A 13,321-nucleotide genomic window follows, 5' to 3' on the forward strand; every position below is an offset into this window, starting at 1 on the left:
CAACACAACCTGCTCATATCATGTTCGTCACCTACCGAACGACGACGACATGTAGATTTCTCAATACAAACTCTCCTTCATTATTGCAGACACTCTTGTAGATTTTGTTTATCTTCCTCCCTCACTTGACAATCAAGTTGTCAGTCAGGTCCTGGATTACTTACCACGTACAACGCCCGATGTCAAGCATACCATCCCATGTGGCGACTTTAATGCAAGAATGGGATCTTATACCGGAGATAACTCTACAAACCCCAGAGGAAATGCGATATATAGGTAGTTACAAGAACACAATTTAATTTTATGGAACCAACGCCTTGCATATGGAAAACCCACTTTTATAGCACACCAAGGTAGCAGCATTATAGATTTCTTCATGAGCGATACTGAACTATGTAACCCATCTCTAACAATACGGGAAGATCTTTCTTTGGATTCTGCACACAAGATGATGTCTTTCTCATATCATCCCAGCATATTACCAGAAACCCACAGTCAACAACCACGTACCACTTGGAAACTCACAAATTTGCAGGATGCTAAAACAAGGAATCAATATATTCAAAGTTTTCAAAATGTAGCCAACAGCATATCAATGTCGATCGAAAACGATAAACAGCAGCCTCATAATCAACAGTCAGCAAGAGATTTTATTAAAAAACTAAATGATGACATTTGCCAAGCAGTATATATATCACTGGATAACATCCGTGGACGCATATGCCAACAAACTGACCCATTAAAGGACTTTTGGACAGCGGAAATGAGACAAGCATACGAGACTAAAGAATACTACTATAGGAAATGGCGTAAATCATACGGTCTGAACAAGCTGCATCAGACTTACCCGCTCATGTGCCAGACTCTGCATTCATCAGCTCTGACGTTCACGAGAACTTTATCAACTATTGGACAGTGGATGAGGTAAATAAATGACTCCAACGCACACTTACCAAGAGTAGCCCTGGAGGGGACGGAATCCCATATGTCATACTGAGACTATTATTCGATCACCCGTTTATTTGTAGATTCTTTCTTCGTGTTCTTAATACAGCACTTAGAGAAGGCAAGTATCCACCAACTTGGCAACGCTCAGTAATCATCCTTCTTCCTAAGAAAGGTGATAGAAGTCAACTAAAGAATTGGAGACCTATTTCTTTAATCTGTGCTGACGCCAAAATATTTACGCGACTTCTTACCACACGCCTCACTCGATATCTCTCAGATTTGATTGATCCTCATCAAACTGGCTTCATGGCAGGTAGGTTTATTGGCGACAATGGTTTTTGTGCTCTACTGATTATAGATATCGCCCGACGGTACAAACTTCCTGGAGTCAGTTTGCTATTAGACCAAGAAAAAGCGTATGATCGGGTTCATCCAGATTATCTCCATGCCTGTCTAACACGTTTTGGTTTACCTCCTCAATTGAGCACTTGCATAACCTCATTGTTCTTCAATACTTCCATATGCGTCAATGTTAATGGTTTCCTTTCGGTGCCCTTTTCATAGAGTCGTGGACTTCGCCAATGAGACCCTCTTTCGCCGCTGCTTTTTAATCTTGTTATTGAACCTCTTTTGCGTACCATATACGCCTCTCCCTCTATTCCCGGCTTTTTTTTCCAAGAGGGCTCCGACACACGGTTGACAAATTCTCTGGTTCAAGCACCTGTCCTCAAAAGTATGGCGTACGCTGATGATATAGCTGTATTTCTAGTCGATCCTAGTGAGCTTCATGCTTTAATCGATATCTTGGCTCTCTATTCTCGGGCATCCAATGCTTGCCTAAACTGTCGTAAAGCTTTGGCAATCTCGCTATCTGGACAACCGCAACGATCATGGCAATCCGTCTTGTCTTCCCATGGTATAACACAGTAGCATGATCGATCAAACTCCACAGCGGCCATATACCTTGGCTATCCACTCACCAGCGTCAACTACCCAGCTTTCTAGTTTTCTTGATAACCTCCTGCTCAAGTTACAGCAACGTGCTCAAATACTCGCTCAACGCAAACTGTCAATCCTTGATCGTAGTTTAGTCGCTAATACACTCTTGCTTGGTCCGCTCTGGCATACTATCCGTGTTCTTGCTGTTCCTCAGTCCTACCTTGGTAAGGTTCGCTCGACTGTAATTCAATTTCTCGCACGCAAAAGCTTTCCTGCAGTCAGTTTCCAAACATGCCAACGATCACGTAAGGAAGGCGGGCTTGCCATTTTAGATCCTGGAATACAACATGCAGCTCTACAACTTCGATGGTTGCAGCCATTACTTCTTCCCTCCTCTGATCCACCTTATTATGACACCTTCATTAGTGATATTCTTCGACACTGCTTGCGCCTTTTCTCAGTTTCACCTTCTCATATCTTACCTCTGCTGCTTCCTAACATGCGTTCAAGCACAATCAAGTCCTTTGGCTGTTTCAACTCATTGTTCAAAACGATGGATAAAATTGATTACCAAATTGATTGGCAAGCCTTCGATATTTCGTATGGTCAGTGAACTTCCACTGACTCAAGTCTGTCCTTCTCTGCTCATGCCAAATCAGGTTTTCAAGGCTTCCTACTGGTCTGGAATTTTTGTCAAGCATGTATATGAATTTGGTATAGCTTGTGGTAAGTTTCGACGTAGATCTCCCACACCTTCGGGTCCTTTTCGCTCTAAGAACAAGAATTACTTTGAACAGCTTCAACTATGTCGCACACAAGAAACCACCTTCTTCCAGCAGTTTAAATGTCCACACAATTCGATCCACATGATCTCGTCAGTACTACCACTTCCGGCGCTTACTGAAACAGACTTTGACAACATCCTGGACTCACTTTTACCAGATGGGACTCCTATTGCTTCTTTGAACACGAAATAGTTTCACGAATCTCAGCTACCCTACTCATCTACGTTATCAGCATCATATCTGCGCGCGAGTCCTACTGCCTGGCGCCTTTTTTGGAAGGCATCTATCCCACACAGAGCTCGCACGTTACTCTGGAGACTTTATCATCACAAAATGCCATGTAGGAACGTCTTCACCAGTTAATCCCAGCCCGATTTCCCGATCCTGGTTGTGTATATTGTGGTGGTGTCGATTCTGAAGAACACTTTGTCTGGCCTTGTCCCTTCAAACATGACATCTGGCAAACGATCTCTTCTCGCTTTTTCGTTAACCCTGCCAAGTGGACCTATAGTCTCATTCAACTTCCTTCTTACTTTGTCATTGAAGTCACTTCTTCACTCTCTATGACATACTTGGGTATCATAGCTTCTGTGCTGCTCTCTCTATGGCAAATTCACTGGAAATTTATTTTTGAGGACCATCAATTCTGGCCTCAGGAAGTAGTAGCAAGAGCCACTAGGCAAATCCTCAAGATTCACAAAGAAAACAATAGTCGTTTACTACAAGGCTAATCCTTAGGGTGTTTCTTCCTAGTTCCCAACCTCAGGTTTCTTTGACATTATCAAACTTAGCACGGATAGAAAAGCAAAAATAACAAAAAACAAAGAAACTGATTGTACTGTATTTACCGCTTACAATGGTGTACGCCTTGCGGCACCTAAATAAAATCCTCCTTTTACAAAAAAAAAAAAAACAACTTATCATGATCATTCATGAAACCTGTTGTTCGCTACATTCTACCAAGTTACATTAAATGTAGCTGCTTAAAATTATGTTTTTTCCCCTCTTGAGCTTAATGGACAAAGCCGTTTGCAATAAACTTTCTTCCTTAAATTGTTCATAAATGGTTTTACTCCGGTGTTTTCCCAATTCAAATTGAATTGCCCACGAAATATTACACTTGTTTCATCCTGAATTGAGATACAAGCATGCTCAATTGTTCATAACAAAGATTACTCGCTCTAGACGGGATATGAAGAAGACTCTTCCATGCATGAGGAATATATGGATCAATGCTATATCAACTTCATAATCGAAATCAACAGTTAAGAAGTCACATATCATTGCACTTCAGCATGAATCCCTAATGCAGATATATGTTTTATAAACAGCAAAAGTAAGTAATAATGAATATGATTTCGAATTGCGCTCAATGTTAGCAATAGAAGAAATTGTATTAAATATAACATTAGTCATTTAGTGAATGTAATCATCAAATCCAGCTATTTGCATTCCCACTAACAACCTATTTACGACTGACTTTATTCATCAAAGATAAGAATTAAAAAACAAGTGCAGAGAAGAGAGACAATCATAATTAATAGGAGCGTTTATGGTATTCTTCTTAATGTATAATCCACGGACTAGGTATGCCGGGGCCTGTCAAAATTCTATTGGTAGAAAAATGAATATAGCACGAATCAGGAAGAGATACTTGTCAGTTGCATACAATTAATATCCAGATAAAGTCACAAGAATATTTAGGCTGAATATTCTAATGTCTACAAGAAAATAATACAATCTTGTAAATAATTTTTGTGTTCAATTCAATAAAAAAGATATTTTCAATAAATAAATAAAAACCGTGCTTTATTGCACTTCATTAGAACCTATTGTGCCATTCTGTAGTGTAAATATTCATTTTTTATTTATTTATTTTTACTGCAACCTCACCCAAAAAAAGTAGCATTGTAGTTGCTAGGTGTTTTTTTTGCTGACTTTCATTCGGACTATAAAAGTACGTACAGTAAAAATAGCATACTACGCATGAGGTGACTTTTTATTATAAAAATGCCACGTTTTAAACAGTAATAATATTAAAAAAAGACATATATAATTCTGCATTTTTTTTCCTTTCCTTGATTTTTTTTATAAGCATTATAATGAAAAGCAAAGGCTTACTATATACACTCACTATAGCATCTTTTGCTGTTCTGCCTACACTCCAATCCACTGCCAAAGGCCCTCAACGTCCTCTGCAAGATCCTCAACCTGTCAAATTTGTTGAAAATGTTTTATCTACCAAGATCGATGAAAGTTACTGCAGTGTAAATAGAAAGTTGCAATATGTTATTGCGTTACTTACTTTCTTGTATTAGCCAAGTGGACAAATTAAAGATGCCTGTTGTGACTACAAAAGTATCGAAAGTGTTCAAAATGATGTATTTGACAAAATACAAAACCTTGTAAAGACAAAGTTCTTTAAATATTATAGAGTAAGCCTAAGCTTTTTTTTGTGAATTATACATCATGCTTACTGTTGTGTTCCTTATAGGCTGATCTTTGGAAAGATTGTCCTTTTTGGGATGAAAATGCTTTATGTACTAATCGTGATTGCTCTGTGGCAACGACTGATGAGGTAGAACCAAGAAAACAATCTTTCTTTTTATGGAAATTTGCTTTACATTAATTTTTTTTTTAATTTGGTAGGAGGTGTTGCCCGAAGACTGGAGGAAAGCTGCTTTAAGTGCAATTCAATTACCACAAGGAAAATCAGTAAGTCAATTAAAATATTTTATAAAAATAAAACCTTATTTTTTTTTTAAAAAAAAAAAGCTTTCCCCTTTTGAAAAATGTACATATAAAGATCAAGACTTTTGTGTGGTTGATGACAAGCTTGATTCTGATAGCGTTGTGTATGTTGATCTGACAGAAAATCCCGAAAGATTCACTGGATATGCTGGCCCATCAGCCGCTCGAGTGTGGAAAGCGGTCTATGAAGAAAATTGTTTTGACATTGTTCATCGTATGACAGAAGGATGTGAGACTTGTAATAATGTCATGAACCTCGGTGCATCATCACAATCAACAACAACGAAGCCATTGAATCCATTTGCCCATGTACCAAAAGATAAAGCTGAATTACATCAATTTCTTAATGATCTTGCTGAAGAATCGGATGGAGGTGAGAATAGTGAAGATGAGGTTTGTTTAGAGAAGCGAGTGTATTATCGCTTGGTATCCGGTCTTCACTCTTCTATATCAATTCACATTTGTGACGAATGGTTTAATCAAAAGACCGGTGTTTGGGTGAGTACGGTTATAATAATAGATGAGCTATGCTTTATTAATGTTCATGTATAGGAGCCTAATCTTGATTGCTTTGTTAACCGTATTGGGTCCCATCCTGAGCGTCTTCAAAATGTCTACTTTACCTATGCTCTTCTTTTGAGAGCTGTAAACAAAATTGGCCCATACCTTGAGCATTACGAATTTAGAACTGGAGATTCTGAAGATGATGGAAAAACAAGTCATTTGGTTCAAAGCTTAATCAAAAGCACGTCATCCTGTCCACCCACTTTTGATGAAAAATCAATGTTCCGAGGCCCTGAAGCTTATGTAAGTTTACATTGATATGAATAGCTTTAACAATTGGCTGTTATCTAGGTACTTAAGAAAGAATTCAAAGAGCATTTCAGAAACGTTTCTAGAATCATGGATTGTGTCGGATGTGAAAAGTGTAGACTTTGGGGTAAACTTCAAACTGTAGGGTTAGGTACTGCATTGAAGGTACTGTTTTCCTATGAGGATAACTCCTTAAAGTAAGTAATTGATGACAAATCACTGACAAAAAACCTAACGCTTTATTTTAGCCCAAGCACAAACCCTGATCTCTTTGAAAGAAGCGAGATTGTGGCTCTCTTCAATACATTCAACAGATTTACTGAAAGTTTACATGCTGTTCAAAAGTTTAGAGACATTTACATGAGTAAGGCTTTGTCTGACAAGGTATATATATAAAAAAAGATAACTGGCACGCCTTGTCTTAACGCTTAATGAAATGTAGGAGATTCCTTTACTTAAAAATATAATGAGTTATGTACAAGTTCTTGCCATCAAGTTATTAAATCAATGTAAATCATGGAATATACCAGTGCCTCATTATGTAGAAACATTGATCCTGGACACACTTTCAAAATAAATTATTTAGGCGACATAGCATTCTTTTAAGCCAATAAGCCTTTATGTATTTATCCTTTTTGTACTTTTCAAGAATGTTTTGTAAGCCATCATCTATTCTAGCTTTAACAACATTATTTCCCCCAAAATGACACATTTGAACTATATGTGTTTAACGGGTGCAGCATTAAGCAATGTTATTATTTATTCTAACTTTACATGTCTTTTTTTTTTTAAAAAAAAAAAAAAAAAAAAGGGTGTTTGTTATTCAGATGGTTCCTTAAGAAGTCGCGGTAAAATATAATCTATTCGCTGAAGACCCTTCTTTGTAGGCCTGATGCCTCCTCCATGGGTCCACTGAGACAGAAGCTCACGAGGAACATAGGTCTCTATCTTGTCGTCAACAATCCCTTGTTCATCCACCAAAAATCCATTTTCCACAAACATGTTTAATTGTTCTTTATCCAGAAACTTTTATAAAATGTTCAATAAGGACAATTGTCAATATTTTTTTTTTCTATTATCATTACTTTGTCAAGGGACTCTCCGTCAGTCAACTCTTTGAATCTCGATCTTGGTATTCCCATACGTGTACGAAGTCCAAACATGATCAATTCCTTTTTGAAATTAAAATCCATATTCTTTCAGCAGATCTCTCTTGCTTACCTCAGCCATATCATGAAAAGAAATAGGCGTGATTTTACGAATGCTAATCAAAATGGGTTATTTAAAAGCTATTCATCCACACTGTCTTACCCTTCTCCTTCTTTCTCACACAATGACATGTATTTGTCTGGGTGAAATTCCTATAAATCATGTTTACATATCATTTTCTTTTCGTGCCATTTTAGTTTATTACTCCAAAAGTTCGAACTCTTTCATTGCTAACAGCATCTGTCAATCTTCCGTGAGCACCCGGGCCAATACCTATAGGGTGTGAAGGTGAGTTGCCCCTTTTTTTTATTTTAGGAAAAAAAACAACTGACCCAAATAATCCATTCCTTGCCAGTATGAAAAGTTATGACGACTCATTGCTTTTTGATTTTTAGCATAACTTGAAACCTCGTAATGAGTATAGCCAGACTCTTGTGATATTCTGATGGTTTCCTCATACATTTCAGCTGCTATGTCTCCGTCTGGAATGATAGGAAGTAATCCTTTCAAGTACTGTTTGTGTAATCTATGTCATGAACGTCATTTTAAATCATTCCTTTTCCCTCTCTCTCTTTACAGTAAAGTATATATTTACGGTGAACTTCTTTCTACAGTTAGTTGATACATTGATAAATGGTCACCAGCTATACTCATTGCATCCTGTAGTATTAGAATATTGAGCTATTTTTTCCTCCTTAAAGCAAAATTGCTATAAAATTATTCACCTTCAACTCCTTTCTCCAATCTACAGAAAGTAATTGAGATATTGTACATTGGGATATCTTTACTAAAATACCTTCTATTGTTTGCCCTGGACGTGCATAGATAAGATCAAATGAAACCTTTTCAAATATATCTTTTGCAGACGACAACGCTTTTAACGCTTCCTTTGTTGAATGATCTCTTCCTAGTAATTTGAGGTCCCTGTTATTAAAAGTCTGTATACCCAAAGATAATCTATTGACGCCAGCTTGCTTAAATTGTTTAAGTTTCTCTTGTTCTACCGACTTTTTTTTTTTTTTTATCAGCAAAAAAGAAAGTAAAAATCTTTTCATTCACTCACTGTGGGGTTTGCCTGTTATTGCTTTAGCAAAAAAAATAAAAGAAAAAAAGTAGATTATGGCTTACTTCTAATGTTACTTCAATATTTTCTGCCAGATCAACATGTTTGTCCAATGTCCTTAATAACGATTCAATGGCTGAAGGCTGAGTTGAAATTTGTTATTTTCTTTGATAGCTTTAATTTTTTTTTTTTTTTTTTTTTACCAGAGCCAAACCTAATCAAAAATTTCTTAATAAGAAATGCTTTTCTTCTTCTTCTTTTTTATATATATACTTGGAGTGCCACCACCAAAATAAACTGAATGAACTTTTTTATGTTTCAGTTGATATTTTGAATGATTTAAAAAATATTCGAGTTCTTTTGTCATTGCTTTCACAAGTCGATCATGAGGCGGATCCTTTGGATTAACATATTTGTTGAAATTACAATATGTACATTTACTGAAGAAAAAAAGAAAAAGTCAATAGAATGGAAGCATCAAATACGTTCAGAATAGATCACCTCTCACAATAGGGCCAATGAATATAAACAGAGAATGGTTGTTTACTAAATGCTGATTCTTTTTTAGATTGTTTTTAAAATGACACAACTCAAAAGAAAACCAAACCTCTTTTTTGAATGTTGAAGGGTGCTTTATATTTAATCTTGTTTTTTATAAATCTCATTTGCAGAATAAAAGGGCGAAAAGACAGAAATCGAAAGCATGATTTTGTAGTATTTTTTTTAAATGCCCGAATACTAAATTGAAAACGAGAAAGAAGAAAAAGAATGGCTCATGCTTGTCCGTTTTGCTATTCACACAATATCTCGTTTAACATAACCTTTGAGACAAAGACAGAAGGGGAGGTTTCCAGTGAGCATATGTGTGTTTTATTCAGCGGATTCCTTTCCTCTTTGATCCATACTCCTCGATAGGTAGATGAACAAAAGACTTGTGTTCACCGACCCCAAGATTCTGTCACATCCTTACCTGACACGGACAAACACATCTTGTCGTCCTCCCCCCCCCTTTTTTTTTTTCTCCAAAGTGCACACACTTTATATTTAACAAGCCATTTGCTATTTGGCTCAGACAGTCTTCTTCAGTCGTTGATATATACCTTTCGAAAAAAAAGAAGGAATAGATTGTAGGATGGCGGACCACTATGATAAAATAGCAACATGCGTTTTGATTCAGTGATAATGTCAGTTGGTGTGTGTATAATCTGTGGTTGTTGATAGCAGTAACTTTTTATGGTTTGGTTGATGTAGAAAACAATCCTAGTGTTCCCCACTGTTTGTGAGCCCTCGGCAAGCGATCGCACAGACAGCTTGGTCTCACAAAGATCAGCGCTGTGACTGAAGATGAACAAAATAAACGATAGCCAGGGAAGGGAGATTGGAATGTTTAATAAATTAATTTAATAAAACGTAAGTGTATAAATATAGTGTACAAAACAGTTTTCTATAAAAAGATTAAGAGATTATAATTATAAAGTAATAACATTAGGATCCCCATTCTATAAAGAGTCAGTCTAAATTTTTTTTTGGATCCTTGCCCACTTACAAAGGGATGACGCCATCCACACTGGAATTCATTCTTCTTGTAGGTTCTATCTTCACTTGTCGAGGTATTATAGCCAATATGATACATTAATAAAGTTTTGCTGGTCACCAAGGAATCCGAACAAGTCGAGCATTCGGGCAATTCACCCAGCAGACACTGCTGAATGATGATATCCGGTGGTCGATCGACATAGTGCAGCAGCAGCCGAGAGACCAGACGGGCCACTTCGGGTTTTAGAAACAGACCACTGATAAAAAAAAAAAAAAAGAGGTGAGCTAGAGGGGCACAAGACGCGTATCGTGTTCTTACCTTCCACCCGTGCCAACAAAAATACCACAGTGATGAGGTACATTCTTTTGAGCCTTGTAAATCACCTTTTCAATCTCATGCCACGCATGTGGACCACAGACGGGGAAATCATCTTCCATCAGAGCATAATACGTACTTTCAAACTGCTGTGTGGCCAGCTGCAGGGCCTTGGCGACATGCAATCTCTGATTGAGCTCCCGACCGTCCTCACGCACCCACTTCAGGTACCTCTGGCCCTTGACCGTGCTCGAAAAGTGCGCTCGGGCAAGATCGTATTGGGCATGATGCGAAAAGTGGGTGTAGACCATGGCTTGCATCCGGTGGTAGGGCGAATGCGCGGGCGGGTTCTCGGGCCAGTTGGCCAGGTAGGAGTCGATCGTGCGCGTGAGATAGGCAGGATCGCCGCGACGGGGCGCGGTCATGAACACCAAGGTGAACAGGTACCTCTCCTGGGACACCTGGGCGAGCTCGGCGGGCGTGATCGGGATGTCTCTTGTATAATACGCGTTCCAGGTCATCAGAATCGGCAGCGTGATCGCCACGACCCCCGCGCTCTTCTTGACCGTGGACCACATCAGGCGCCAGAGCGGTGTCCGACGGTATCGCTCCAGGCTGATGAACTCACTCACCTCCTTCACCCGGACCGAGTCCTCTCGTTTTTCATACGCCAGCAACGCCTGGAGACAGAGCGTGATCAGAAAGCCGGCGAGGAGGCCCGACAGGGACCACCACAGGATGTTCTGGGTCGTGTAGTTCACCAAGGTCATGGCCAGCTGCAGGCTCACTTTGCGTAGCGTCAGGGTATGGCTGGATTCGTTGGGTCCGTAAATCAAGATGTACTTGTCGTCGATGCAGAGCGATTGAACGACGAGGAGCGAGAAGAGAAAGGGAGCAAGGCCTATGAGGGGTGCGTTAGTATTCTGTCAGTCACCAGCCGTTCCCCTACCTTGGTTGCACTCATGCATCGCGTTACTAAAGAATAACGAAGGTACGGCCCAACCGGTGGACTTTGTGAACAGATAGCCCAGGCCAAGCCTCAGCGTCGACACCGTCGTCAGCAAGACGAGCAGCAGTGAGAGAAAGCGACGGGTGCCACCGATCATGTGCGCCAGGGATTCTTCAAATAAGCCGAGGATCAAGAGATTCCATCCATACAACGCGACACTCGGCAGGGTCCAATCGAACAGAAAGGGCGACAGGATCAAATGCTTCAGGTTCAGTCGATAGATCACCAAAGAAGGAGCGGCGCAGGACAGAGAGACGAGATGGAGCGATCGGAGAAAGGAGAGGAGGAGGGCGATGAGGATCATGTAGCGCGTGGCGATCGGCAGCGGCCAGAGACAGAGCAACTTGTGTGATTTGCCCTTTTTTTCTTCTTCGGCTCTCGTGTGGTGTTTGCGTACAGAAGAAAACGAGGCCTGTCGAGCACGGTAGTGTCGCTTGCTGTATTTCGAATTTTTTCGAGCGTGCGTCTTGGCCATCAGCGGTTGCTGAACGGGCGTGTTGAAAAAGAGCGGACGGTGTTCACGTGATTTGGTGCTGTGTACAGACGAGGTGGGTTTAATGGGTATCGATAGCGTGGAGCTGGTGGGTTGTGAATAAAGCTTTTTTTGTTTGGATTCATGCTTTTTTCTTTCTGTTTGTTGCACATTTTCTTCATTTGGACTTGACATTGGATGGACGGTTGCTCGAGTAAGATCCTGGTTATCAGTCAGCTTCTTCTTATTTGTACTGTCCACAATTGATATCTCTGTTGTGATAGGGGTTGTATTGCTAATAGCAGAACTTTCTGTGAGTGATGAATTAAAAGATTCAAGATGAGATTCTGTGTCTGTGGAAGGAGATGGTGCAATAGCTTGGTTTGATCTTGTCACTTCTTGCACGAGTCTAACAGAGCCAAACATCTTGAGCAAGCTGTCTCTCATTTATTTGTACTTTATTTCACAAATTTATTTTCTATTAAAAATGATGTTGAATAAATAAAAAAAAATATAAGCTATCTTTCTTGTTACCTTTTCTTTTTCGGGTTAAAAAAAAGGGGGGGGGAGAGGAAAGAGAGGAGTCGAAAAAGGGTAAAGAAAGAAAAAGAGGGGGGGTTGCTTTAACAGAAAGATATAAAAGGCTATTTCTTTTAAAATTGAAACAAAAAAGAGAAATGGGTTATGTTTTACAAAAAAGAAATGTATAAAATCTGGCAAGACTTTTTGAATTTATTTTTTATAGAAACACAGCCAAAGAAGATCTAAATATAGTTAAAAGAAGGCTGGTAAATTTATTATTTTGGTTCCGATCGACTACACCATTTTCAATTGATTTCTTTATACAGCCGTTTGTGTTTGAAATTCAAATTTTTCTTTTGACCAATCAAAACTTTCGAGTGCATTCAACCTTTTCTGTGACGGTTGAATTTTGTTGAATCATTCAACTTTCTTAGCCATGAAGTCAGAAAAAAAAAAAAAAAAAACAATGACTTGTAGACTACCAATGTTGACGTAATGAAGACCGAATGTGATACATGCTCCCTGAGCCATGCTTTATTGTCCAAAGATGTACAGTAACAATAAACGAATGATCTCTTTCTTTATATCTTTTAAGCATTCTTTCAATTTTTTTTTGTCTTTTGGGACAATGTTTATTCTACTAAAAAGGACGATACCATGGACGGGTATGTATCACATTTTCGGTCTTTGTTACGTCAACATTGGTATGGCTTGTCGTACCTAAACTAATCTCAGTGGACTCCACTCCGAACTCGAATGTAATACTGTTTGAAGAAAAAAAAAAAATTGTGACTTGTAGCAGTACTGAATGGTGCTTGTGAGGATGGCTTGTCATAAAATTTTTCTAAAGTGCAAGGGTTCAAACTCCAGTTGGCATGTTTCTTGACGTCTTGTGTTGAATATCCAAGATCTACAGCTTTTGTACTCGAAGCGGATCTGATAGGGGTGTGCTTGAAAA

General features: G+C 38.9%; 5 protein-coding genes across 5 annotated transcripts; 2 read left to right on the plus strand and 3 right to left on the minus strand.

Annotated features, from left to right (window-relative positions):
• Positions 1-1,879: 1,879 nt before the first annotated feature.
• Positions 1,880-2,864, plus strand: RO3G_12320 (uncharacterized protein; the record flags this gene model as incomplete). The annotated part of the gene is made up of 2 exons (XM_067666904.1): positions 1,880-2,192; positions 2,314-2,864. 2 exons carry the CDS (start codon positions 1,880-1,882, stop codon positions 2,862-2,864), a joined length of 864 nt encoding a protein of 287 aa, XP_067523005.1.
• Positions 2,865-4,682: 1,818 nt separating this feature from the next.
• Positions 4,683-6,632, plus strand: RO3G_12321 (uncharacterized protein; the record flags this gene model as incomplete). Its single annotated transcript, XM_067666905.1, has 9 exons — positions 4,683-4,689; positions 4,812-4,939; positions 4,991-5,077; positions 5,167-5,250; positions 5,322-5,387; positions 5,448-5,921; positions 5,976-6,230; positions 6,279-6,433; positions 6,485-6,632. The coding sequence occupies 9 exons, from the start codon at positions 4,683-4,685 to the stop codon at positions 6,630-6,632; spliced, it is 1,404 nt and encodes a 467-aa protein (XP_067523006.1).
• Positions 6,633-7,055: 423 nt separating this feature from the next.
• Positions 7,056-7,673, minus strand: RO3G_12322 (uncharacterized protein; the record flags this gene model as incomplete). The annotated part of the gene is made up of 3 exons (XM_067666906.1): positions 7,056-7,262; positions 7,458-7,500; positions 7,651-7,673. 3 exons carry the CDS (start codon positions 7,671-7,673, stop codon positions 7,056-7,058), a joined length of 273 nt encoding a protein of 90 aa, XP_067523007.1.
• A 2,304-nt stretch (positions 7,674-9,977) lies between these two features.
• RO3G_12323 (uncharacterized protein) lies at positions 9,978-10,482 on the minus strand (the record flags this gene model as incomplete). Its single annotated transcript, XM_067666907.1, has 3 exons — positions 9,978-10,007; positions 10,055-10,301; positions 10,364-10,482. 3 exons carry the CDS (start codon positions 10,480-10,482, stop codon positions 9,978-9,980), a joined length of 396 nt encoding a protein of 131 aa, XP_067523008.1.
• Positions 10,483-11,023: 541 nt separating this feature from the next.
• On the minus strand, positions 11,024-12,288 carry RO3G_12324 (uncharacterized protein; the record flags this gene model as incomplete). The annotated part of the gene is made up of 2 exons (XM_067666908.1): positions 11,024-11,261; positions 11,714-12,288. 2 exons carry the CDS (start codon positions 12,286-12,288, stop codon positions 11,024-11,026), a joined length of 813 nt encoding a protein of 270 aa, XP_067523009.1.
• Positions 12,289-13,321: the final 1,033 nt, after the last annotated feature.

The sequence above is a fragment of the Rhizopus delemar genome, genomic scaffold, assembly GCF_000149305.1.
Source record: "Rhizopus delemar RA 99-880 supercont3.10 genomic scaffold, whole genome shotgun sequence".
In the NCBI taxonomy this organism is placed as follows: Eukaryota; Fungi; Mucoromycota; class Mucoromycetes; order Mucorales; family Rhizopodaceae; genus Rhizopus; species Rhizopus delemar.